The sequence below is a fragment of the Centropristis striata genome, chromosome 20, assembly GCF_030273125.1.
Source record: "Centropristis striata isolate RG_2023a ecotype Rhode Island chromosome 20, C.striata_1.0, whole genome shotgun sequence".
NCBI lineage: Eukaryota > Metazoa > Chordata > Actinopteri > Perciformes > Serranidae > Centropristis > Centropristis striata.
In genome coordinates, this window is record NC_081536.1 from 3,468,230 (window position 1) to 3,495,706 (window position 27,477).

The 27,477-nt window shown below is 35.5% G+C and overlaps 2 protein-coding genes across 2 annotated transcripts in view; one reads left to right on the top strand and one right to left on the bottom strand.

The window, feature by feature from the left end:
• plekhh2 (pleckstrin homology domain containing, family H (with MyTH4 domain) member 2) overlaps positions 1–19,145 on the bottom strand; it is a 70,089-nt gene extending 50,944 nt beyond the window's left edge. The window contains exons 1-2 of the mRNA XM_059323842.1: positions 19,008–19,145; positions 12,821–12,946 (exon numbers count right to left, since the gene is read on the bottom strand). Coding sequence (XP_059179825.1) covers positions 12,821–12,943 — 123 coding nt within the window. The 5' untranslated portion in view covers positions 12,944–12,946; positions 19,008–19,145. The remainder of the gene's footprint in view (positions 1–12,820; positions 12,947–19,007) is intronic.
• A 1,777-nt stretch (positions 19,146–20,922) lies between these two features.
• The window catches only part of thada (THADA armadillo repeat containing), a 186,449-nt gene continuing 179,894 nt past the window's right edge, over positions 20,923–27,477 (top strand). The window contains exons 1-8 of the mRNA XM_059358754.1: positions 20,923–20,940; positions 21,084–21,165; positions 22,644–22,753; positions 23,591–23,718; positions 24,975–25,123; positions 25,225–25,257; positions 25,714–25,762; positions 26,908–27,101. Coding sequence (XP_059214737.1) covers positions 21,093–21,165; positions 22,644–22,753; positions 23,591–23,718; positions 24,975–25,123; positions 25,225–25,257; positions 25,714–25,762; positions 26,908–27,101 — 736 coding nt within the window. The 5' untranslated portion in view covers positions 20,923–20,940; positions 21,084–21,092. The remainder of the gene's footprint in view (positions 20,941–21,083; positions 21,166–22,643; positions 22,754–23,590; positions 23,719–24,974; positions 25,124–25,224; positions 25,258–25,713; positions 25,763–26,907; positions 27,102–27,477) is intronic.

Genomic DNA, 27,477 nt, shown 5'->3' on the forward strand with positions numbered 1-27,477 from the left:
GTCAAATGTGTTAATTGTCAAATATGTCCAATAAAACTGGAGACAAATAAGAGGGATAAGCTCACCTCAAAAACAACTCTCCTTTCAAAAGAAACTTTCCTTTGACACATATAGTCACATAGGTGTAAATATATAAAATCATGAACACAAGCATTAAGAAAAGCAGTGTCTGTGTGACGTCTGTGGCAAGAATAAGTCAAACTAAAGGTTAGCTGTGTGAATTGATGTGGGGATGATGAGGCAGCTAGAGGTGAAGATCTCGAGTTTAGTCCAAGGTAAGTTTTAGGCCGTCAAGTAAAACAACCTACTGTGTACAAGAGGTGAGGGAAAAATCGATAAAGCATAGAATTGCAAAATATTGTGTGGCAAAATTATATTGATTCATGGCCACCAAGTATCGATATTTAGTGTTCTAACGGCCGGTGGGTCGGCAGTATTTTTTAAAAATGTATTTCCGCTCACTTTAAGGAATATATTGAAGATATTGGTATCATAAAAAATCTATAGGCAGCATGTTCATCAGAGTATCCTGTCGAGAAGTTGTCGAAATCACGCTGCAAAATTAGGCTTTTTTATGTTTCATTCCAAAAAATTGAGAGCAGTGAAGCTTAAAGTTTTTGAAAGTTTGATAAAATGCTGCAGTTGTTGTCGTCCATACATGTTTGATATCAGTTCAGTTTGACTGAATAATTTGTTGGTCTGTGGGTTTAACTCTCAGTGTGGAGAAATAAAAAGACTGCACTGTAACAGATTGCTGTAAGAAAACAGCCAAATTGTGACAGTAACATACTGTTTTCCATTAAAAAGGTATTATACTGTAGAAGACAATGCATTCTGGGTAATATTTGTAGGTAGCTTGCCATTTCCCATAAAATATATGATATATATATAATATATATATGATATTTTCTACGTCTCTTCTTGTCCACATTTTAATGGCTGTATTTTACTTAACTAATTCAGTATATGGTATATTAAAATTGAGGTTACAGTGAAGACAGTGCTTAATTTGTAGTAATTGCAGTAATATGCTCTATTTACAAAAAATGACTGCAACAATATTGCAACTAGCTTCAGCACTATACTGTGTTTTGGTCTACTGTAAAAATCAATGAAATGCAGGATTTTACTGTATACTATAACAGTAAGGGAACTGTAAAATTAACAGTAGAATGCTGACAACCCTGCTGACAGTATTTTACTGTTAATTTACAAGACAATTGTTTACAGTGTGAAGTGAGATGAACAGACTGAGAACAATTTTATCTTATTGATCAAAACAATTGTTGATTGAATTTAATTTTGTGGACACAAAATGTGTCAAACAATTTGTCAAACAAAAAAAAAACAGTTATCGCAATATTATCGTATCATGACTCAAGTATTGTGATAAAATCATATTGTGCGAACTGTTTCACACCTCTACTGTATACTGTCTGTGATTGACATGCCTCATCTGATACATGATTGGTCCACATGGCCAGTAAACCCCGCCTACCACACAGGAGGAGGTTTAGCCTCTTTCCAAATGTTGAATCAATCAACAAACCAGAATAGTCCACTCCACCCATTGTGGTTTTGGTGTGAGTCTGCTGCATGTACAGTATGAAAATACAGTATGTGTGTGTGTGTGTGTGTGTGTGTGTGTATTCTTAGAGGTGTAGTTTCCCTCCTAAAGCATAACTGGTGATATTCTATATTTCACTTGTTGTCAGCAAATCCCATGAAAAGATCAAAACCAACAGTTAATTGATTCTCCTACAAAATACACTACCGGTCAAAAGTTTTAGAACACCCCAATTTTTCCAGTTTTTTATTGAAATTCAAGCAGTTCAAGTCAAATGAACAGCTTGAAAGGGTACAAAGGTAAGTGGTGAACTGCCAGAGGTAAATAAAAAAAGGTAAGCTTAACCAAAACTGAAAAATAATGTACATTTCAGAACTATACAAGTAGGCCTTTTTCAGGGAACAAGAAGTGGGTTAACAACTTAACTCTATGGAGTCTTGGGCTATTTTGTCCATTTTTGAATTATTTTCATGTCTTTGTAAGTCATTTTGTGTCTTTTTTTGCCTTTATGGTCATTTTGTGTCTTTTCTTCGTCCTTTAGTCCAACATAAAATGTGATTTTGAATCTTTTTTTTACTTCCAAAACACTATCATGCTCAATAAAGAATTTTAAATGTTGCAAATGTGCATTAATTTCAGAGTACACTGAGACATTAAACTGCATCATTTTCAATTAAATTCTGGAAAAGTTGGTGTGTTCTAAAACTTTTGACCAGTAGTGTATTTAGTATGCATCACCCTCATTCAAAATGCTGATACATTCTTTAGAAGGATAAGGTTCATGTTTTTTCTCAGGGACACACACACACACACACACACACACACACACACACACACACACACACACACACACACACACACACACACACACAGAGAGAATAAAACTGATCAGCGAGTGTGTGAGGAAGTGGGGAGGCAGAAAATGTAACACACATGGGTTCTTTGTCTCTATCATGAGATGTGTAGCCTACTGTTACAGCTGGAGGCCCCGCAGGCCAAAAAATAACGTCCCTCCCATACAGCTGCACCCACACACACACACACACACACACACACACACACACACACACACACTGCAAGTTTTCACTTTTGTGCAAAATCTATGATAGGAACAGTTTGTAAATGAGTTTGACTTGACCTTCATACATACACGTGCACACACAGATATCTGACCGCAAACTCAAGTCACACACACACACACACACACACACACACACACACACATTATTTACTAAACTGGGTATTTCCTCCCCTGGGAAGCTCAATTTTTACACAAGGCCTCATTTTTTCTCTTTTTTCTCATTCTCATTACCCCTCCCTCCACTCACACACGCTTTCTAGGACTTCAGCAGTTTGCCAGATCTACCTGGAGTCATGTAAATACATATCCAATTCACTCAATTACACGATTTAATAGAATTACAAATAATTAAGTTCAATAATTGTAAAAGTGTTCTTTCTCTACACTGCAAAAAAAGAAAAGTTGGGTGAACTCTAAATTTCAAGGCAACATACTTCGATAAAATTTTAAGTTGGACAATTAAACTAAATATTTTAAGTTTTGTTTTTGAGTTTGCTCAACTCTGAATTTCTCTGGCACCATTGTAACGCCGCTATGAAATGTCAGCTAATGTTGCGACCACAATTTTGAGTTAGCATTGATACGCTAAAGGCTACTCTTGTAGCTGTAACAAGCAGCGCGGCTAGCATCAGTTAGCCGCTAGCGTCAGTTAGCCGCTAGCATCAGTTAGCCACTAGCTTTCACTAATGACAGAATTTCACAACAAAGAAATAAGAGTTATCAGAACTATTGTCCCTTGTTGTGAACCCCAACTTAAAGATATAAGTAACAACAACTCACCAACTTGTTTTTGAGCAGACAACTGGCTTCCTTTGTTGTTTTATTTTTGTTGTTTTTATTTATATTTCCAAGTTTTACCAAATTAAATCACTGTTTAAGGCCAAAAAATACAAGTTGGCTTTTTTGCAGTGTACAAACAACATCCATGTAAACAAGTGATTTATTCTCATTATATTAAATTTTATTTCAGTAGCGTGACTGGACACAAAGCTACACTTTGTTCAGCACCAGAGGCCTCAACAACAGAGTGAATCACCACTCAAAAGGACTTCTTCAGCCTTTTATGAGCCCACCTCCACAGTGAGATATTAGGGGGATTTTGGAGTGACGTACATGCGCCCCCGCACAGCTTTAAAACAACAAGCTTCTGGCTGCAGCGGTGGGAGCCACAGAGGAGAAAAAAACATCAGCAGGGGTCTGCATGTTCACATGATGAGCTCATAGCATCAGCAGGTCAGGGAGCACACAGTGGAGGGTCACTCTGTAGTAAAATAACTACATGTGATTCTGACAGCGGCAGGAAAATAGCATCATCTAATGAAGTCTGCATATTTAATACAAAGCAGATTTCAAGTTGGTTTTGATCACTGTATCTGCATGATTTGATTTGGTTTCCTGGTAAAAATGATATCAGTAAACTAGGGTTGAGTGAAATGGCGAACAGCTTCTATCCAGATATAGGCCACACTGTAACAAATTGCTGTAAGAAAACAGCCAAATTGTGAAAGTAACATACTGTTCATACTTTCATTAAAATTGTATTATACTGTAGAAAACAATGCATTCTGTACAATATTTGTAGGTAGCTTGCTGTTTCCCATAAAATATTTGATATATATATATATATATATATATATATATGAACCTGGTCTCACAGGAATCCGTGAAATAGCCACGGATTCGCTTAACTCAAAATCCGTGGAATAGCCACGGAATCACTCAAATTTCCGTGAAACTGACGCGGATTTCGCTACAATGCAAGTTAATATTTTTTCCTATTGGTTTGTTCCAAGTCACGTGACTTTCAAGGTCCCGGCGGTCAGAACAAAAAACATGGCGGGCAGTTCTCTCATTGTTAGTGAAAAAATCAATATTTTGACTTAGTTTCTGCATAAAAATGGATTTTGATCACATTTCTAGCCAGAAATATATGTTTTATTTTCTAAATATTCACTCAGTGAATGAACATAATCACTTTGTATGTTGGAATAGTCACGGGATATGACTGTCATTAACTTGCATTGTAGCCAAAAAAAGGCCTATTTCTCTCAAATCTTGCTCACAAATGTGTGCTATGTAGGCGTGGGCGGTATTACGGTGTACCAGGGTATTATTGAACTTTCACTTCACAGCCAGCAGCTCTGGTGGACATTCCTGCAGTCAGCAGGCCGTGCACGCCCCCTCAAAACTGTGCTGTGTGACAAAACGGCACATTTTGGAGCTGTGTTTTATTGTGACCAGCCTTTGCAATATCCATGCATCTTGATATGCCACACCTGTCAGGAGGGTGGATTATTTCAGCAAAGGATAAATGCCCAGTAACACAAATTTAACAACAAAAGTGTTTTAGACATCTAAAAAAATCAATGTTAGTTATATTTAGAATATTTTCACCACTGTCTTTATCTCAGAAATAGCTGATCTGTGTTCTCTTTAAGGTCACCAGACTACATTGACAAAAAAGTAAGTTTTGTGAGCAAAATTTGAGAGAAATAGGCCCTTTGTGTGAATAGAAACAGTCTTAGATCTTTGATTTCAGCTCATGAAAAATTGGAGCAAAAACAAAAGTGTTTATATTTTTGTTCAGTGTATATTTATGTATATATTTACATAATTATATACATTAGAGGTGTGAGTCAGCAGAGGCCCCAAGATACGATTTTACCCCGAGACTTGAGTCAGGATACGATATTATTGTGATTTTAAGCATTTTGCGATATGATGAGTATTGCAGTACAATATATTACGATTTAACTGTTTAACTGCATCTTGTGTCCACACGATTTAATTCAATCAAGAATTATTTTGTCAAATAAGAGAAAATTCTCAGTCTATTCATCTCACTTCAGTCTTTTTATTTCTCCACAATGAGAGTCAAACCCACAGACTGACCAACAAAGTATTCAGTCAAACTGAACTGAACTGATATCAAACATGTTGGACGACAACAACTGCAGCATTTTATCAAACTTTCCTCAACTTTAACTCTATGGAGTCTTTGGTTATTTTGTCCATTTTTGAATCTTTTTCATCCTGCCTGTAGACACTACTTAAAAATGTTTAAATGCCATGTTGGTATATTTTTTTTTTCAGCACAACCTAACCTATATGACCTAATAATAATTTATTTTTTATTCATATTTATTCATTTTGTGTCTTTTTTGGGTATTTTGTCCTTTTTTGTCATTTTGTGTCTTTTTTTGGTCATTTTGTGTCCTTTTTTTTGTCATTTTGTGTCTTTTTTTTGTCATTTTGTGTCCTTTTTTGGTCATTTTGTGTCTTTTTTTTGGTCATTTTGTGTCTTTTTTTGTCATTTTGTGTCCTTTTTTGGTCATTTTGTGTCTTTTAAGTCATTTTGTGTCTTTTTTTAGTCATTTTGTGTCTTTTTTTGGTCATTTTGTGTCTTTTTTAGTCCTTTAGTCCAACATAAAATGACAACAACTGCAGCATTTTATCAAACTTTCAAAAACTTAAAGCTTCACTGCTCCGAATTTTTTTGAATGAAACATAAAAAAGCCTAACTTTACAGCTTTAATTCGACAACTTCCCAACACAATATCCTGACACACATGGTGCCTATAGATTCCTTAGATCTTCTAGTTTCATACGATACCACGATCTGCAGTATATTCCTTAAAGTGATACTATGCTGTATCAATTTTTTCCCCACCTCTAAAATACATGGTTGCCCATAAAGTTGACGCAATCCAACTTTATGAATGACATTGTATATATACCGTACTGTGCAAAAGCCTTAGGCAGATGTGATGTAAAAATGCTATAAAATAAGAATGCTTCCAAAAATAGAAATGTTAAAAGTTTATTTTGATCAATTAACAAAACACAAAGTGAGTGAATAGAAGAAAAATCTAAATCAAATCAATATTTTGGTGTGCCTTCAAACCAGCATCAATTCTTCCAGGCATTTTCTCACATTTGAATTAAAAACTTGACACGCCCAGCCATATGTTCATCATTTTTATTAATCTCTGATATGATGGACTAGTTTGGATTTATTCTTCATACCACCCAACTAAACTTCTCCCAGGTTCACTTAATGTTTGAAATTGATGGAATGGAAAGGATCATTTTGTATTGAACATCAGCTTTAATATCTGTGATCTACAAGTATTTTTGTCAACAGAAAGATTGAGAAAAACTGTTGAACTCTGGTTGAACTCCGTGTCCTTGGGAACTAAATCAGTCTGTGATCGAATGAAAGGATTAGTGCTATTCTTCATCAGATTTACAACAAACTCACAGACCACATCCTACAGAGAAAACCTTTTTAATACAGGCTCAGGCTACGAGGTAGCGACCGCATTATAAAAACTAACGTGAGATTATTTAGTGCAACACGAGGCAACTGAGCGCTCAACAACTAAACTAACAGTCAACAGAACTCATTAGAAAAAATAACCGGTGATAACAGAAAACACATTGTGTGCTATTCTGAGTTTAATGGTGTGTTTTATGATGTTGAGTGGAGAAAAAAAAATGCTTTGAACAGTTAAATTCAAACCTGTCGCACAGATCAAAAAAACACAGCGGAGACTTTCACATGTGCTACGTGGGCTGCAGAAACCCACCAAAGAGTAAAAAAAAAAAAATCTTTCTTCCAAGTCTCGCTGAGAGTTTGTTTTGCTGTCCAGCTGAGCTTACTTTGACTCTGTAATTGACTGGAGCTGGGTCAATCCCATCATGCAGTGCGCGGCGGAGCCCTGTGGTCAGACTGCTGTTTACATTAGAGCTCTAATCAGCCTCCCTGGAGAGCGGCTTCAGATCTAGGCCACTGAACAGTTTGGGCCGGCCCAGTGTCGGGCAGCTGGGAGGGACGGCCCGCTCTGTACCCACCAGACACAGATACACTGCAAAAAAGCCAACTTGTATTTTTTGGCCTAAAACAGTGATTTAAGTTGGTAAAACTTGGAAATATAAATTATTGACATTTAGGGCAATAATGTAAGTTAGCACAACGAAGGAGGCCAGTTGTCTGCTCAAAAACAAGTTGGTGAGTTGTTGTTACTTATATCTTTAAGTTGGGGTTCACAACAAGGGACAATAGTTCTGCTAACTTTTATTTCTTTGTTGTGAAATGCGGGAAAGCGGTGAAATTCGGTCATTAGCGAAAGCTAACGGCTAACTGATGCTAGCAGCTGACTGATGCTAGCGGCTAACTGACGCTAGCGGCTAACTGATGCTAGCGGCGCTGCTTGTTACAGCTACGAGAGTAGCCATTAGCGTATCAATGCTAAGTCAAAATTGTGGTTTCAACATTAGCTGACATTTCATAGCGGCGTTACAATCGTGCCAATTCAGCACATTGCAGAAGTTAGCAGAAGTAAGGATTAAAAGTTATTACAATGTAAAATTACAAGTTAGTACAATTTACAGTTGAGCAAACACAAAACAAAACTTTAAATATTTAGTTTAATTGTCCAACTTAAAATTTTATCGAAGTTTGTTGCCTTGAAATTTTGAGTTCACCCAACTTTTTTTTTTTTTTGCAGTGTACCAGACACAGCTAGAGAGTCCTCTGCTGCTGATTAGGACCATTTCTTCATTTTGACACTGTTTTTGGTGCAGTGCCAACCAAGGTTATTATAGTTAACGAAAACTAACAAAAAAATAGAAGTGAAATACAAATAAAAAGAAGTTTTTAAGAAAACGATAACTAACTGAAACTGGCTTTCGGTTTTTGTCTTTGTCAACTTTTTTCATACATGATCCTGTGTTTCTATAAGAAAGAGGATTCTGTTAGTGAACATGCAGGAACACATTGGAAAATATGTTTATTGAGACTGAGATGTCTACACTCGAACCAAAATTCAAAACATCCAGAACTGTACGAGTTAATAACCTTATTGGGGCTATGATGGGTAAACCAAAGGAAATAAAGGCAACATTTATTATGACCTCTGGCACCCAACAAATCCCACATTGCTCTATCAAACACTTGGGTATTATGTTACATGCAAGTACCCTTAAAAGGGGAATTTGTGTGCAAAAGTGTGCAAAAATCGCCTTAGTCTTCAGGGGGTTAAATACAGTTTTGAGGTACTTGTACTTTACTTGAGTATTTCCATTTTATGTAACTTTATACATCTACTTAACTACATTTCAAGGCAAATATTGTACGTTTTACTCCACTACATTTAGCTGACAAGTTTAGTTACTTTTCAGATCAAGATTTAACATAAAAAACACGATAAAGTTCAAATGATGAGACATTTTAAAGCTCATAACAGTATATAACATAGCTAAAATGAGCCCTGTCTTTACAAAATTGAAACACTGCTTACATAAATGCATCTATACAAGTGATCTAATAATATATTTACACTATATAAAAACAATCTGAGTGGGTCCATTCTGCATAATGAGTACGCTTACTTTTGATACTTTAAGTACATTTTCGATACTTTTCCTTCAGTAAGTTTTGAATGCAGGACTTTTACTTATAGTGGAGTAATTTCACAGTGTGGTATTAGTACTTTTACTGAAGTAAAGGATCTGAATACTTCTTCCACCACTGACTGTAACCAACCTGTTTTTCTGTTTATTCCTAGAAAGACGTAGACAGAGAACATGTTTCCATATAAAGTAATAATGCTTCTAAGGCTTAATCATAGACACCCAAATCCCTTCTGGTTTTCATTCAGCCCATCTCATTTAGGACTATTTCATACCAGGGATGCCAGCTGAATGGAATTGCCTGTAATTAAGCAGAAGAAGCAATACAATGGTTCAGCACTATAAATGTCTGCTATGTAGGCTTGGGGCGGTATTACCGTATATATCAGGGTGTTTAGAACGGCTGTGTAGCCACCAGAGGTCAGTCTCTAGATGAGAAACGGGGCGACTTGCAGGACTTTTAAACCTAAAATGACTCTGACCCTGTTCTGAGTTTAAAACTGATGCACTGCAGAAAAGCCAACTTGTATTTTTTGGCCTAAAACAGTGATTTAAGTTGATAAAACTTGGGAATATAAATTATTGACATTTAGGGCAATAATGTAAGTTAGCACAACAAAGGAAGCCAGTTGTCTGCTCAAAAACAAGTTGGTGAGTTGTTGTTACTTATATCTTTAAGTTGGGGTTCACAACAACGGACAATAGTTCTGATAACTCTAATTTTTTTTTTGTTAAATTAGGTCATTAGCGAAAGCTAGCGGCTAACTGATGCTAGCGGCTAATTGATGCTAGCGGCGCTGCTTGTTACAGCTACAAGAGTAGCCATTAGCGTATCAATGCTAACTCAAAATTGTGGTCGCAACATTAGCTGACATTTCATAGCGGCGTTACAATCGTGCCAGAGAAATTCAGAGTTGAGCAAACTCAAAAACAAAACTTAAAATATTTAGTTTAATTGTCCAACTTAAAATTTTATCGAAGTTTGTTGCCTTGAAATTTTGAGTTCACCCAACTTTTCTTTTTTTGCAGTGTGATTAAGATGAGACAACTAACATGGACCAAGCTTCTTCTGGTGTAATGGACTGCCTCCGAAGACTGACAGTGAGCCACTATGAGCTGAGAGAGCATATTTTATATCACACTTTTACCCCTTTTCGACCAACACAAAGCTAGTTCTAGTGCTGGGCTGGTGCTGGTTCGCAGTTGGTTCAACTTGTGAACCGTCTCAGAACCTGTTTGGTTTACACCAGGCTAGAGAGACACTTCATTATGTCACTGTATATCTCTGTATATGTCACCTAGAAATGCTAGCGCCAGCTTCAAGCATAACAACAACAACTTCTGTCGAGGACCATTCAGCTAGCTAGACCAGGTACGTCCAAACTATTACACAAAGGGCCATGTGGCTGCCAACCAAGCCGGAGCACAACAGTCATTTTATCAACTGATCTCAGGGTTCAAACAGCTGATCAGTTGAATCAGGTGTGTTTTGGATTGGCTGGAACAAAGTTCTGCAGCAGCATGGCCATTTATGGAATAGTTTGGACATGCCTGATCTAGACAGTTTGTCTCCTCCATGGGCCACTGCTTTGATTTTACATCCACAGTGAACGTTTTTATAAAAAGGGCAGTCACAATGTTTTTGTTGGTCTTGTTGTATGGAAGTAAATCTGTGTCATCGGGGTTTGAAATAAAACAGACGTTGAATTTCAAGCACTGAATATTTATGCATTGAAATGATGTATCTGAATGTTTTTCAACGTTAAAAATTCAACTGCAAAAAATTCAACCGCAAAAAAATTAAACTGCAAAAAATACAACTGCAAAAAATACAACCGCAAAAAATTAAACTGCAAAAAATGCAACCGCAAAAAATACAACCGCAAAAAATTAAACTGCAAAATGTGATTGAATTTTTTGCGGTTCAATTTTTAACGTTGAAAAACATTCAGATACATCATTTCAATGCATAAATATTCAGTGCTAGAAATTCAACGTCTGTTTTATTTCAAACTCCGATGACACAGATTTACTTCCATATTGTTGGTCCCAATAATCCCGGCCCCAGCCCAGTAGAGACCAGTAAAGTGTTGGTCTGGAACTAGTTTTCCTGGCTGAGAACTGTCCTGGTCTTGGTATCTTTGATTTAAGGATTTAGTTCCCAGAGTTGTTGGTTGTTCAAGAGGTAGAAAGACTAAGACAACTAAGAAGGGTTTGGTGAGTTTATACACAAACACAAACACTGTCATATACCGATTTCACCCCGGTGAGATGTCTGAAAGGTATGACAGTTTTAAAAAAAGGATACCACCCAAGCACACTGTTGTGTGCGGTGGCTAGTGGTTGTAGCAAAATTAGCTTTACATTTATCTAATTGTGGTTGTTCCTGTCCTCACTCTGTCCTCCAGCCTGTACCCAAGAAATCACCGGATGTCTGTCATTAATTAGGACCCCCGACCCTTAAATGTATCTCGGAGGAGACAAGGAGTAGCTTCACTAGCTGTACGGATAGTTTACTCATCTAAGGAGAGACCTTTGGTTCGACACAAGTCAACTACCACCACAGATGTTCCTCTGGGAAACACTGTGGCCATTTCCTCAGAATGACTTGACTCAACATGAATAACCAAACAGTTAATACAACTTTAATACATTAACGCTTCAGTCGACATTATTTCTGCCTGAGTCATAGATTTTTATCTGAAATGGTGGTTGTTTAAACAGGAAGACGACAGCTCTCATTATCCAAAAATACTTTATGATGTCATCAATGTCTTTCATTTGAGAAACCCCTAACTTGGGGGCCGCTGGAGGCAGTATCAAAATAACCAAAAAAAGACACAAAATTACAAAAAAAGACACAAAATGACAGAAAAAAACTAAATTACTTAAAAAAGACACAAAATGACCAAAAAAAAAGAAACAAAATTAGTTAAAAAAGACACAAAATGACCAAAAAAAGACACAAAATTACAAAAAAAGACACAAAATGACTGAAAAAACACAAAATTATTTAAAAAAGACACAAAATGAACCAAAAAAAGACAACAGCTCTCATTATCCAAAAATACTTTATGATGTCATCAATGTCTTTCATCTGAGAAACCCCTAACCTGGGGGCCGCTGGAGGCAGTATCAAAATAACCAAAAGAAGACACAAAATTACAAAAAAAAGACACAAAATGACAGAAAAAAACTAAATTACTTAAAAAAGACACAAAATGACCCAAAAAAAGACACAAAATTAGTTAAAAAAGACACAAAATGACTGAAAAAACACAAAATTATTTAAAAAAGACACAAAATGACCAAAAAATACACAAAATGACTGAAAAAACACAAAATTATTTAAAAAAGACACAAAATGACAGAAAAAACTAAATTACTTAAAAAAGACACAAAATGACCAAAAAAAAGACACAAAATTAGTTAAAAAAAAGGCACAAAATGACCAAAAAAGACACAAAATTACAAAAAAAGACACAAAATGACTGAAAAAACACAAAATTATGTAAAAAAGACACAAAATGGACCAAAAAAAGACAACAGCTCTCATTATCCAAAGATACTTTATGATGTCATCAATGTCTTTCATGTGAGAAACCCCCTAGCAGCAGAAACTACACATTACTTCATCTTTATATCTCCTCCTCATATCTGTCAAGGAGTCACTTTGACTCAGTGGAAAGCTCGTTTCCGGTATCTACACTAACTAAAATACACAACAGATTTAGAGAATGAAGTTAAAATGAACCGACCTTGTCAGCAGTGAGTTCTCTAATCTTGATGATCTGCACTCTGAACTTCATGAGCAGCGCCTCCAGGACCAGACACTTCTCCTTCCAGTCCTCCTGGCTCATGGCCTCCTCCCCCTCCGCCATCCTCTGAAAAAAACCACACACGGACAAAGACACAACAGTGAGAGATGGATAGTATGTATATGATAATACAGCAGGGGTCTCAAAATCAAATTACCTGGGGGCCGCTGGAGGCAGTATCAAAATAACCAAAAAAAGACACAAAATTACAAAAAAAAAACACAAAATGACAGAAAAAAAACGAAATTACTTAAAAAAGACACAAAATGACCAAAAAAAAGACACAAAATTAGTTAAAAAAAGACACAAAATTACAAAAAATGACACAAAATTACAAAAAAAGACACAAAATGACTGAAAAAACACAAAATTATTTTAAAAAGACACAAAATGAACCAAAAAAAGACACAAAATTATTAAAAAAAACACAAAATGACCCAAAAAAGACACAAAATGACAGAAAAAAAACTAAATTACTTAAAGAAGAAACAAAATGACCAAAAAAAGACACAAAATTACAAAAAAACACAAAATGACAGAAAAAAAACTAAATTACTTAAAAAAGACACAAAATGACCACAAAAGACACAAAATTAGTTAAAAAAAAAGACTCAAAATGACCAAAAAAGACACAAAATTATTTTAAAAAGACACAAAATTATTTTAAAAAAGACACAAAATCATTTAAAAAACACAAAAATTACCAAAAAAGACACAAAATTATTTAAAAAAGACACAAAATTACGACAAGTTAACATGTACTTAACTTGCATTTGTAAACCTAACCAAGTGGTTATGTTTGCAGTTTTGAAGAAAAAGTTAAAGTTGTGAATTGAAAAAACACTACTTTGTTAAGTTGAGGAAAAGACCATTGTTTGGGTTAAGGTAAGTATTTTTTTTTTAACGTAATTTTAGTTAAACAATTAAGTGTGGGAAATATTAGAAGGGGGGAAAATCTATACAGCATATTATTGCGATATTTTGCATGGAAATAATATATCGATTCATGGTCGCCAAGTATTGATATTTGGCCTTCTGGCGCAGTCAGTATTTTGGCTGTTTTTGTTTTTTTCCGGAGGCCGTAGTGGGCTCACTTTAAGGAAAATACTGGAGATATCATATGAAACTAGAAGATCTAAGGAATCTATAGGCACCTTGTGTGTCAGGATATTGTGTCGAAAAGTTGTCGAAATAACGCTGCAAATTTAGGCTTTTTTAATGTTTCATTCAAAAAAATTCTGAGCAGTGAAGCTTAAAGTTTTTGAAAGTTTGATAAAATGCTGCAGTTGTTGTCGTCCATACATGTTTGATATCAGTTCAGTTCAGTTTGACTGAATACAACCTGCTGCCCCCGCGACCCGGCCCCGGATAAGCGGATGAGAATGGATAGATGAATGGAGAAATAAAAAGACTGAAGTGAGATGAATAGACTGAGAATTTTCTCTTATTTGACAAAACAATTCCTGATTGAATTTAATTTTGTGGACACAAAATGCAGTTAAACAGTTAAATCACAATATATTGTATCGCAATACTCACCATTAATCGCAATAATACTGTGTTGTGACTCAAGTATCGGTATGAAATCGTATCGTGGGGCCTCTGCTGACTCACACCTCCAGGAAATATGTTACGAAAGTTATGTAAACTTATGTATAAGTAAAATAAGTCAATGCTGACTTGTGGTTTCAGGGCACAAACAGCGGTCTACTGGGTGAAAGTCTTGTTTGTTTGACCCATTCATCCACCCCATTCATTCATGCTTATCCTACGTCAGGTTGTGGGGGGCTGGAGCCAATCCCTGGACCGGTCTCCAGACTATTGCAGGGCGGACAGAAAGAGACAGACAGCCATTCACGCTCTCATTCACTCCTATGCACAATTTGGAGTCACCAGTCTACCCCAGCCATTCTCAACCTTGGGGTCCCGACCCCAATTGGGGTCGCGAGATGATTTCTGGGGGTCGCCAAATCATTTTGGAAGTCAGCTCTGTCTCCACTGTGTTAAAGTGTTCATGTGTTTTAGTCTTTTTGGTCATTTAATGTCTTTTTTGGTCATTTTGTGTTGTTTTTTTTGTCATTTTTATGTCTTTTTTGGTCATTTTGTGTCTTCTTTTGGTCATTTTGTGTCTTTTTTTGTCATTTTGTGTCTTTTTTGGTCATTTTGTGTCTTTTTTTATTCATCTTGTGTTTTATTTTGGTCATTTTGTGTATTTTTTGTCATTTTTTGTCATTTTGTGGTCAATTTGAGTTGTTTTTTGCTTAATTTTGCTTAATTTTGTGTAATTTTTGGTCATTTTGTGTCCTTTTTTTCATCAATTTGTGTCATTTTGTGGTCAGTTTGATTCTATTTTGGTTAATTTTGTGTCTTTTTTGACAAATCCCAAAGTAGCAGGAGTCTCTGGCTGGGGGTCGTCGACAACATGCATGTGAAATTGGGGGTCGCAACTCAAAAAGGTTGAGAACTACTGGTTTAACCAACCATCCCAAAAAAGGAATCCCAAAGAAAACACCCTTAAAATGTAGTGGACAATGCAGTTTAGTGAGATCACTTTTTAGGAAACCAATTTGGAAATATCAGCAATAATTGAATCATTTCAAGTCCATTGCCTGCTTTATGTACTTACAAACTAATATATTGCCTCTCTCTCTTTAACCCAAATACGCACAAACATCTACACAGCGACACAAACACAGACAGAAGGTTTGTTGTTGTGCAGATGTTTTGCCACCAGCCAGCACCTGAAATGTTCCAGGGCCGAACCCAGCTGGACCAGTGTGGCCAGTGGGCGTATCACTTCTCCGAGCCAAACAGAAAAACACCACTGTTGCTCCAAAACACCTCCACACCCCCCTCCTCTCCCCGAGCCGGACTTGCATCATGTTTTCCAGCGCTATCGTAGGGAAAACAGGCGGCATGCACACAGAGAGAGTGAAAGAGATGAGAGGATGAGAGGATCTCTGATGGAGGAGAGCTGCAGCAGCAGGAGGAAGATAGAAAGTCTGGGTTTCTCTTCCAAGTAATAACCTCTCATTAGAGGCTATAAACTGGACACAAATTGACCAAAAAATACACTGAATTACCAAAAAAGACACAAAATGACCCAAAAAGACGCAGAATGACCAAAAAAGACATGAAATAACAGAAAAAACTAAATTACTTAAAGAAACAAAATGACCAAAAAAAGACACAGAATTACCAAAAAAAAGACACAAAATTATTTTAAAAAAGACACACAATTATTTAAAAAAGACTCAAAATTACCAAAAAAAGACACAATTTTTTTTAAAAAAGACTCAAAATTACAAAAAAAAAAAGACACAAAATTACTGAAAAAAGACACAAAATTATTTTAAAAAAGACACACAATTATTTAAAAAAGACTCAAAATTACTAAAAAAAAGACACAAAATTACTGAAAAAAGACACAAAATTACTGAAAAAAGACACAAAATTATTTTAAAAAAGACACACAATTATTTAAAAAAGACACATAATTACCCAAAAAACACACAAAATTATTTTAAAAAAGACACAAAATTATTTTAAAAAGACACAAAATTACCAAAAAAAAGACACACAATTATTTAAAAAAGACACAAAATTACCAAAAAAAGACACAAAATTACCAAAAAAAGACACTAAATTATCCAAAACACCTCCACACCCCCCTCCTCTCCCCGAGCCAGACTTGCATCATGTTTTCCAGCGCTATCGTAGGAAAAACAGGCGGCATGCACACAGAGAGAGAGAGTGAAAGAGATGAGAGGATGAGAGGATCTCTGATGGAGGAGTGCTGCAGCAGCAGGAGGAAGATAGAAAGTCTGGGTTTCTCTTCCAAGTAATAACCTCTCATTACCAGCCTGGCCTGCTCACAAAGAGACTGCAAACATGTGTGGAGGGAGGCTATAAACTGGTTTCCACTGGCTTATTTCTGTTGCCTGTTTGCTGTGGTAAACACTGACGAAGGGAATTAAAAAAAGAGCTCTGATGCCACAAAACAAAACAACAAATGACTAGATTACGATGTATTACATGTACATAAAGCATGCTATATAAGGCAGTAGTTCTCAACCTTTTTGAGTCGCGACCCCCCAATTTAACATGGATGTTGTACGCGACCCCAACTCAAGCCAGAGACTCCTTGTAAAGTAATAACTTGCTACTTTGGGATTTGTCAGAAAAGACACAAAATTACCCCAAAAAAGAATCAAATTGACCACGAAATGCATTAAAAAAATGACACAAAAGGACTAAAAAATTACATAAAATTAAGCAAAAAAGGACTCAAAATTGACCACAAAATGACAACAAAAAACACACAAAATGACACAAAAAAAGACACAAAATAGCCCAGAAAAAGAAACAAAATGACCAAAAAAGGAAACAAAATGACCAAAAAAAGACAAATTCACCAGAAAAGACACAAAATGACAAAAAAAACACAAAATGACCAAAAAAGGACACAAAATGATAAAAAAAAATTACATAAAATGAAGCAAAAAAGGACTCAAAATTGACCACAAAACGACAAAAATGACAAAAAAAACACAAAATGACCAAAAAAAGACACAAAATAGCCCAGAAAAAGAAACAAAATGACCAAAAAAGGAAACAAAATGACCAAAAAAGACAAATTCACCAGAAAAGACACAAAATGACAAAAAAACACACAAAATGACCAAAAAAGGACACAAAATGATCAAAAAATTACATAAAATTAAGCAAAAAAGGGCTCAAAATTGACCACAAAATGACAAAAAAAAGACATTAAACACTTTAACACAGTGGAGACAGAGCTGACTTCCAAAATGATTTGGCGACCCCCAGAAATCATCTCGCGACCCCAATTGGGGTCGGGACCCCAAGGTTGAGAATAGCTGCTATAAGGTGCTGTGATACTATATATCTGTTCTTACATTTTGCAAAGATATTAAGATATTTTGTCAAAGACTTGGGCAATTAACATGCTCCAATTTGCACTGACAAGCCTAGTTCAGTTTTATTGTGAATTCTCTGTAATGTAATATTGTTATTATACAATTAATAGTGGCTATAGAGTAATCCTATGGAGAGTACTTTCTTTTTTTCCCCCATTTTCACTCAAATGTCCTTGTAAGTACATGTTTCGTAGAATTTAATAAGATCCTATGAGAATATTCGTCAATTTTCTATAATGGAGGGCAGATATATTTTTCTCCGAGCATCATTCCACAGTGATGATGAAAGGATGTGGCTGGTGGAAAACATTAAAGGCAATTAAGTCCCTGAAGCTTGACTCTGAGTTTCTTTTTTTGTCTCTTTTTCTAATTGTGGGACTTCCTGTTGAGTGAAGACAGTTTCAGTGTAAAGAGACAGTGGACCAGGATCTGATTTTGGGCAATAAAACAATAAAAATCATAACTATGATGGAAAACAATAGACTGGAAACAAAGTACTACAGCAGAGTGTATTAGAGGATATTATACATTTGTTAATGTTTAATGTACTGCAAAAAAACACAGCAAATTCTTTCAGGATTTCAAGATTTGTACATATATTTACACACTTTGCCTTAAGTAGCTCAGTGTTGAGTGTTTTTAGTCAAAAACAGTGACTCTGAGGCAAAGGATGTACATTTAAGTAGTTTTAAATTGAATTCAAAGAGATTATGACACATCATTATGATATATGTAGTGTTTCCTGTGATGTGTCATGTGAAAAGAGGAATATTTTTGACATTTAAAAGTATATTTTAGTGTCTAAAATGTAGGGGATATAACTTTGAAGACTGGCATCAACATAAGCTAGCAAAGTACACAAAACAGGGAATTTATGAGTAATGACTAACAGTACAGACTACTGTATTCAACTGTGTTCTCAACTAAATAATTATCTCACATCACTTTTGTACCATATAACGGCCCACTCAGAAACTGGTAGCGATTAAGAAAAGTTTTTTTTTTCGTGCTAATTTCCCACAAGTTGAATAAAAAACACAGAAACTCTTCCAATATCTTCAGCTAAAACCATAGACTGTATATCAATAATAAATACAATAAATAAAACAGTGTCATTTAGATAGACAACTCTTCGCCGTTTCCTATTTAATTAAAACTGAAATTTCCATCTGCATTTCTCGACTTACCCTTGACAGTATTTGATGGATAGAAACTATACGAGGGACTTCACGTCATGTCGACTCCAGCGTTTATTCATTTCTTGTGGAGAAAATCCTAATTCATGAGTGAAAACGATGAATTTGTCTCTTGCCCAAAGAATTTCATTTCAGCTCTTCAGGCAAAAGTTGGAGACGGGTTGGATTTTAGAGGGGCGTGGTTTCGCACAATTCTGTCCAATCACAGCTTCGGTGGGCGTTTCCCCGCGCTGCAGAAGCACGGAGTCTCTTTTTGATTGACGTGTGCTGTCCGCCAATAAGAAGCCGGAGCGCTATTTTATGGACTGACGAGCTTTCTGAGGGCGGACTGTAAAAATTTACCGGAAGTGACGATTCACATGTGCAGCATGGACCGGGTGTGTCAAGTTAGCGACAATAGAACAAGAAGAAAGGTAAGTGTGGCTTCAAATTAAAAGTTGTTTTTTAATAGTACAATAACATTAAGAATATAAATATTCATATATATAAATAGTGTTTATTACGAGGCCGGGTCTACGCAGGGGCAAGAGGGGGCAGAGCCTCATTAAATAAATGTCTTGCCCCCTCAAATCAAAATTTTAGAAGTTGAGAAAGCACATTATAATATACTCACAAAATTAATATACATTACAATTTGACAAAAGTATCTGCAGTAGCGGAAAAATCCGCAATTTGGCTTCAAATTAAAATTTGTTTAACATTCTTGGCGTCTGTGAAAATGTATTCAACTAAATATTTTTTAAAACAATTTATTTTTAATAGTACAATAACACTACGAATATAAACATTCACAAAATCAGATATAAATAGTGTTTCTTACGAGGCCGGCTCTACGCAGGGGCAAATCAAAATTTTAGAAGTTGAGAAGGCACATTTTAATATACTCACAAAATTAATATACATTACAATTTGACAAAATTATTACATTACATTCCATTATTACAAAATTATCTGCAGTAGCGGAAAAATCCGCTGAAAAAGGGACACATGACTAGGGTTGCAAAGGGGCGGAAAATTTCCGGTAAATTTCCATGGGAAGTTAAGCTTGGGAATTTTGGAAATATTCCATATTGGAAGCTTTCCATGGGAATAATGGGAATTATGGGAATTAATGGGAATTTAGGAGAACTAATTGGGGAATATATTATATACAAGCATAAATATAAGCAGAAGTCATAAGAAAACATCCATACAAAATGTTTTCAACAGATATTTCAACAGATTTATTTGTAAGTAGAGTAGAACACGTTCTAATTACTTGTTTCATGGATGAACAAAAACAGGAGTGTTGGGTTCAATATCACCCATCCCCTAACCCCACTCATTCTAAAAATATACTTTCCTCAACTATATTTAAGTTCCCTAAGAAGAGCCAACCTTCAATTTTGAAAATTCCCAGTTTATTCCCATAAATTCCCGTTAATTCCCATTAATTCCCGTTAATTCCCATTAATTCCCGTTAATTCCCTTAAAATCCCATGGAAAGTTTCCATCTTTGAAAATTCTGGGAATTTTGCAACCCTACACATGACACACGATTGTTGGTTGAAATCTGAATGTAGGACGTTTTATTTTATTTTATTCATTTATTTAATTTTTATTTTTCAGTCATTTTTCCTCATATATGCCTGCCTATAACCAGCCCTGGTTTCTTATGTTGTTATTGGCCATGGTGTTAAGCATTTGTTTTATTCTGAAAAATCAATACCGGAAGTTAAGGCTTTTCACCCGCTAGCTTGATTAGCTACCAGCTGAAACTGAAGAGCTCCAAGTAAACCTCATGCTGAACTGAGGTAAATGCTCGCTACATATATTAAACTTTTATTTTTTCTGCTAGCTGGTCAACTCTCTGTGAGGGTTTGGTTGTTTTTCCTGTCAGTGCTTGCTGTTTGTGTCTGTTTGTCTTTTTAATTTCGGACGTAGAGTAAGACAGCTAGCAGTAGTTGGCTAGCAGTACTTTTAGCAAAAAATATGCTGTAACCTTTCCAAATTTCCATGTGAGAATATATGTGCTGTAACACTGAAACTGTCTTGTAAATGAATTAACTCTAGTTGTTATTCTCACAGGGCAGAGTCATGGTGGTGAAGAAGAAGACAGCCAAGGTAGAGGCTGTGGTTCTGGATGAGGAGAAGCTACACAAGCTGATAGGTAATAATATCACCTACTACTTACTAAAAAATAATCGCAGTTGTTGACGTTAAATTAACCCACGTGCTCCCTCATTCTGATAGCGTCACCTTCAAGTTTTGCAGGAAACACAAAAAACTTCAACAAAAGTGTAACATATGACATTTATTGATCATTTCACTCAAAAAGGATGTAACAAAGGATGGCTATTGGCATAATAATAATAACACTGTGTGTAAATTATGTAACTTAAGAGAAATAAATGACTTGAGGCAATTCTTTGAACATGCCTTTGTGACTTAAGCAAGATATGGTAACACTTTATTTTGAAGGTGTCTACATAAGAGTCACACAAGCCTGTCAGAAACATGACATGACAAGTATCATGAGCATTAATGTTACTTCAAAGTGTCATTAATGTTCATGACACATCCCATGTCATGTTTATAACACGCTCATGTCACTCTTATGTAGACACCTTCAAAATAAAATGTTACCATATCTTGCTTCAGTCACAAAGGCATGTTCAAAAAATTGCCTAAGTCGCATTTTATTTTGATTTAGGCATAATAAATCTGCTTAAGTCACACACTTGACATAGGCCATTATCTTAAAGGGGTAAAATCACATGATCTGATCAACTGAGGATGTAGGAGATTTTACCATAGGTGGCAATGAGGAGATGATTTAGGCAAAAAACAACAACAATTTTGACAAAAAATGACTTATGCGATTATTTTAAGTGTTAAAAGTGCATGGCTAAGAGTCACACAAGCCTGTCAGAAACATGACATGACAAGTTTCATGAGCATTAATGTTACTTCAAAGTGTCATTAATGTTCGTGACACATCTCATGTCATGTTTATGACACGCTCGTGTCACTCTTATGTAGACACCTTCAAAATAAAGTGTTACCAATATTAGTGTCAACAATAAAACAGTGATAAACTAAACTGATAACTAATAAAAATAAAAACTAGAGTTTTTAAAAAAACGATAACTAACTGAAACTGTATTGCATGGTTACAAAACTAACTAAAACTAACTAAAATTAAAGTGAAATTGTCCTTAGTTTTCGTTTTTGTCAACTTTTTTCATTCATAATTCAGTGTTTCTATTTGAACATGCAACACATGGTGAATATGTTTACTGAGACTGGGATGTTTACACTAAAACCAAAATTCAAAACACCCAGAACTGTAAGAGTTAATAACCTTATTGGAGCTGAGATGGATAAACCAAAGGAAATAAAGGCAAAATTTATTATGATCTATTTCAATCTCGCACCTAACATATAGCCCATTACAAAAAAACTAAAACTAACACTAAAACTAATAAAAACTAAGCATTTTCAAAAAATAAAAACTAAACCAAAACTAGAAAACTCACTCTAAAAACTAACTAAAACTAACTGAATTTGAAAACGAAAATTCACAACGCAATTAAAACTAAAACTGATGAAAAATCCAAAACTATTATAACCTTGGTTCTTCCCTAGCGTCCCTCTCTGTGGATGGAGGAGAGGATGGAGTCAGACAGGTGGCCCAGACTCTGCAGTCCTGCTTGGAGCTGACGGAGCCGGTGCAGCAGATCCAGCTGGTTAAAAAGGTTCGTTTGGAAGTAATTCATCTTTAACATGCAGGTTTGACTTCACAGATGCTGGTATAATATGCATTATTTACAGTGGTGGAAAAAGTATTCAGATCTCTTACTTAAGTAAAAGTACAGAAACAACACTGTGAAATTACTCCACTACAAGTAAAAGTCCTGCATTCAAAACTTACTGAAGTAAAAGTACAAAAGTATCAGCATCAAAATGTACTTAAAGTATCAAAAGTAAAAGTACTCATTATGCAGAATGGACCTTCCTTTCTTCTCCTCCTCCATGTTCTTTCCTCCATCCGCCTTCCTTTCTCTCTCTCCTTTCCATTCTTTCTCCTTTTCCTCCTATCTTCTTTCCTTCCTTCCTCCATCCTTCTTTCTTTCCTTCCTTCTTTCCTCCATCCTTTTTTACTTCCCTTTGCGTCCTTCCCTCTTCCTCCTTCCTTGACCCGAGGACAACAGGAGGGTTAAAGTGATTACGCATGTTTATAATTTAAATGACACATAACTACAGTATATTAAATAGTTAAAATGAGCCCTATATTGACAGCAGTAAAACGCTACTTACATAAATGCATCAATAATACTAATCTTATAACATATATAGAACATATAAAACAATCTGAGTGGATCCATGCATCCTGCATAATGAGTACTTTTACTTTTGATACTTTAAATACATTTTGATGCTGATACTTTTACTTAAGTACGTTTCAAACGCAGGACTTTTACTTGCAGTGGAGTAATTCTGCAGTGTGATATAAGTACTTTTACTTAAGTAAAGGATCTCAATACTTCTTCCACCTCTGAGTATATGACTATTTTATCTCCATACTGCATCAGGCAGGGTCCCAGCTGGAGGCTCTGAGTGAGGACCATGATGGAGCTCCTCTGGAGGCCTGTCTCCACACCTTGTCTCTGGTCTTCACCTCCCTGCAGGCTAAGAACCCCCTACGACGAGCAATCGCCAGGTGCATGGCTAAGTATTTCCTTGTTTAAAACATCTGTCCAAGTAAATGAGACAGAGACTGAAAGGCAGCAGGGGTCTCAAACTCAAATTACCTGGGGGCCGCTGGAGGCAGTATCAAAATGACAGAAAAAAGACACAAAATGACCAAAAAAAAAGACACAAAATGACTGAAAAAACACTAAATTACTTTAAAAAGATACAAAATTACAAAAAAGACACAAAATGACCAGAAAATACACAGAATTACCAAAAAAGACAAAAAATTATAAAAAAAGACACAATATAATAAGAAAAGACACAAAATTATAAGAAAAGACACAAAATTATAAGAAAAGACACAACATTATAAGAAAAGACACAAAATTATAAAAAAAGACACAAAATTATAAAAAGAAGACACAAAATGACAGAAAAAAACTAAATTACTTAAAGAAGAAACAAAATGACCAAAAAAGACAGAATTACCAAAAAAGGCAAAAAATTATAAAAAAGACACAAAATAATAAGAAAAGACACAAAATTATAAGAAAAGACACAAAATTATAAAAAAGACACAAAATTATAAGAAAAGACACAAAATTATAAAAACGACACAAAATAATAAGAAAAGACACAAAATTATAAAAAAGACACAAAATTATAAGAAAAGACACAAAATTATAAAAACGACACGAAATAATAAGAAAAGACACAAAATTATAAAAAAGACACAAAATTATATGAAAAGACACAAAATTATAAAAAAGACAAAATTATAAGAAAAGACACAAAATTATAAAAAAAGACACAAAATTATAAGAAAAGACACAGCATTATAAGAAAAAAAACTAAATTACTTAAAGAAGAAACAAAATGACCAAAAAAAGACACAGAATTACCAAAAAAGACACAAATTATTAAAAAAAGACACAAAATTATTTAAAAGAGTAATTAAAGGGACCTTCCGCACACAACACAGTAAAGTGCCATTCATATAAAACTCACATTAAACTTCCATATAAAGGTGAAGGCCACAAAATATCGTCACGAGGGCCGCAATTGGCCCGCGGGCCGCGAGTTTGAGACCCATGCTGTAAGGTGATTTCAGTCGCTGCTTGCTTACCTTTTTTTTTGTATCACTGATTTTTTTTTCAACACTTGAAGCTTCTGTGAGTTTATCTCAACTCAGCCAGATGAGAGTTACTATCAGCTTTAGGATGTTTTGTGAATATTTCCCCTCATCAATAACATAAAGTCTCTCTCTGCTGCCTCCTTCAGTGCCTTAGGTTCAGTACCAGCCTGGCTACAAGAACGTGCTGTCAGCACTTTGTCTGCCTGTTTGTCCGACTGTCTGTCCAACCCAACTTCAGACCAATATCCACACATTGTAGACACCATCGCTGCCTGTCTGGATGGATTTAATCTGGGTTAGTGGCTGATTTCCTTTTCCTCTCACTGTAGACAAGTTGTATTTTTCACTACAGATATCAGATTACTTACTATTGTTTCCATTATTCCTTTTCTCCAGGAGAGAGATGCATCAACAAATTGTTGCCTGAAGGTTAGTACCCAGCTTACTTGTTTAAAAAAAAACTGTACTGACACTTTATTTTTACATTTTGATTAATGTTCTCACTGCCATTTCCTGTCTCTTTCAACTCTCCTGTTCAATAAAAGGTGAAAAGGCCTTTATTTCTCTATTTGTTAATTTAAAAAAAAAAAAACACTTCATTGAAGGTTTGGACAAATAAACTTCTCATGAAAGCCACAGCTATAAGCTCTCAAATACTTTTTGAATTTCATTTCTATCTGCTACAGAGGCTGAAAAATCTATAATTTAATAGACATTTCTGTTGAATTTCCAGAAAAATCTTCAGGTTTTAGGGGGTTATTTTAAAATCGCCCAGAGGTTTTCCAGGTGTTTTTTTCCAGGTGTTTTAGGCCTAAATGGGTGAAATGAGATTTATTATTTATTTTTTAGAAATGCCTCACGTTGCCTCTTTTCTCCTCTGTGCAGTGTTACAGTTTCTTCACAAGGGATTGAGTGAATACCTTCACCAGAACAGGTAGAGACATTTTCTCTCTATTGCTTCCTGTTAGTATTCATTTCATTTAAAGTAATTTAATTTTGTGTTTATTTGAAAGGGGAAGATACAGTATACACAGAACTGCACAACAATTATCCAGTGCAATGTATTATGTCATATTTTTTGATCTTGGCATTTAATTATTAAATACCAACTTTTAAGGTGAAATTAAGCATTATTTGTGTGTTTTTTTTAAGGCCGACATAAATATTCAATCAATATCACTTTTAAATGTTCCAGTTGGTATTTTGCATATATATATATATATAAAAAAGACACTGAGCCTCCACTATATCCTTGCTCTGACCCTAGACTATAGATCTAGAAACTTAATTTCCTCATCTTTGATTGCCTACTTACAAAAAAACTAAGGGGAAATGGTCCAATGACTGAGCAAGATGGGCAATTTGGTGGCCATTTGATACAAATTAGAAGGTCAAAAACTCAAAATTTCGCTTGGGAACCATTTTTTTGGACTCGGCACCCTTGAGATCTGTAAGGTAGGCCGGTTCCTGACTTGTACCCATAAATGCTCCTCACTTCTTATAGGAGGCCTTTTTTCTGAAATCTGTCTAGACCAGGGGTCTCAAACTCAAATTACCTGGGGGCCGCTGGAGGCAGTATCAAAATGACCAAAAAAAGACACAAAATTACAGAAAAAGACAAAATGACTGGAAAAACACTACATTACGTTAAAAAAATTACGTTAAAAAGACACAAAATGACCAAAAAAATACACAAAATGACCCAAAAAAATACACAAAGTGACCAAAAAGACACAAAATGACAGAAAAAAAGGAAATTACTTAAAAAAGACACACAATTACCAAAAAAGACACAAAATTATTAAAAAAAGACAAAATTACCCCAAAAAAGTAATAAAAGGAACCTTCCACACACAACACAGTAAAGTGTTATTCATATAAAACTCACATTAAACTTTCATATCAAGGTGGGGGCCACAAAATATCGTCACGAGGGCCACAATTGGCCCGTGGGCCGCGAGTTTGAGACCCATGGTCTAGACTATTAGCCGATTATTTTAACAGTGTGACGATATGTCAGTATTCTGTGTATCTCTGTGTTAATCGGTGGGTCTCTGCTGCCCCCTGCTGTCCTCTCAGCGGTCTAGCAGGACGTCACATAGCTCAGGCCCAGCTGATGCACTCCTGCCTGGCAGCAGTGAAGACCTCCATGCTGGTGATCCAGAGGTCCCAGGAGACGCTCAGCGCTGCCCTGCAGGCTCCACAGGACCGCTGCGAGCTGGAGGAGATAATGAGCAGCCTGCTGGGCTGCTACACACACATCCTCACTGACGGTAAGAAATGTAGAAACACCTGGCACATACAGAAACCAGCTGATGCTCCTGCCTTCAGCTTAGTGCAGGAATATCTATCAACATCCATCCCTACTTGTCTTATGATTTGATTTGATTTGATTTATTTGCACACAATCATTCAAAATTAAAAAATACAAACAATTAACAACAAATATATCTTTCACATGGAAGGAAAAAAAATGTTGTGCTGGAGAGGTTTAGAAACCCAGGTGGGCTTATAGAGAAACCTCACCAGGTTACTATTGATTGATTGATTGATTGATTGATTGATTGTCTTTATTTCGAACATGCAAGCAATAAAAATAACAAACAAGTTTAAATATTAATAAATGAAAAAATAAAAAAATGAACAAAA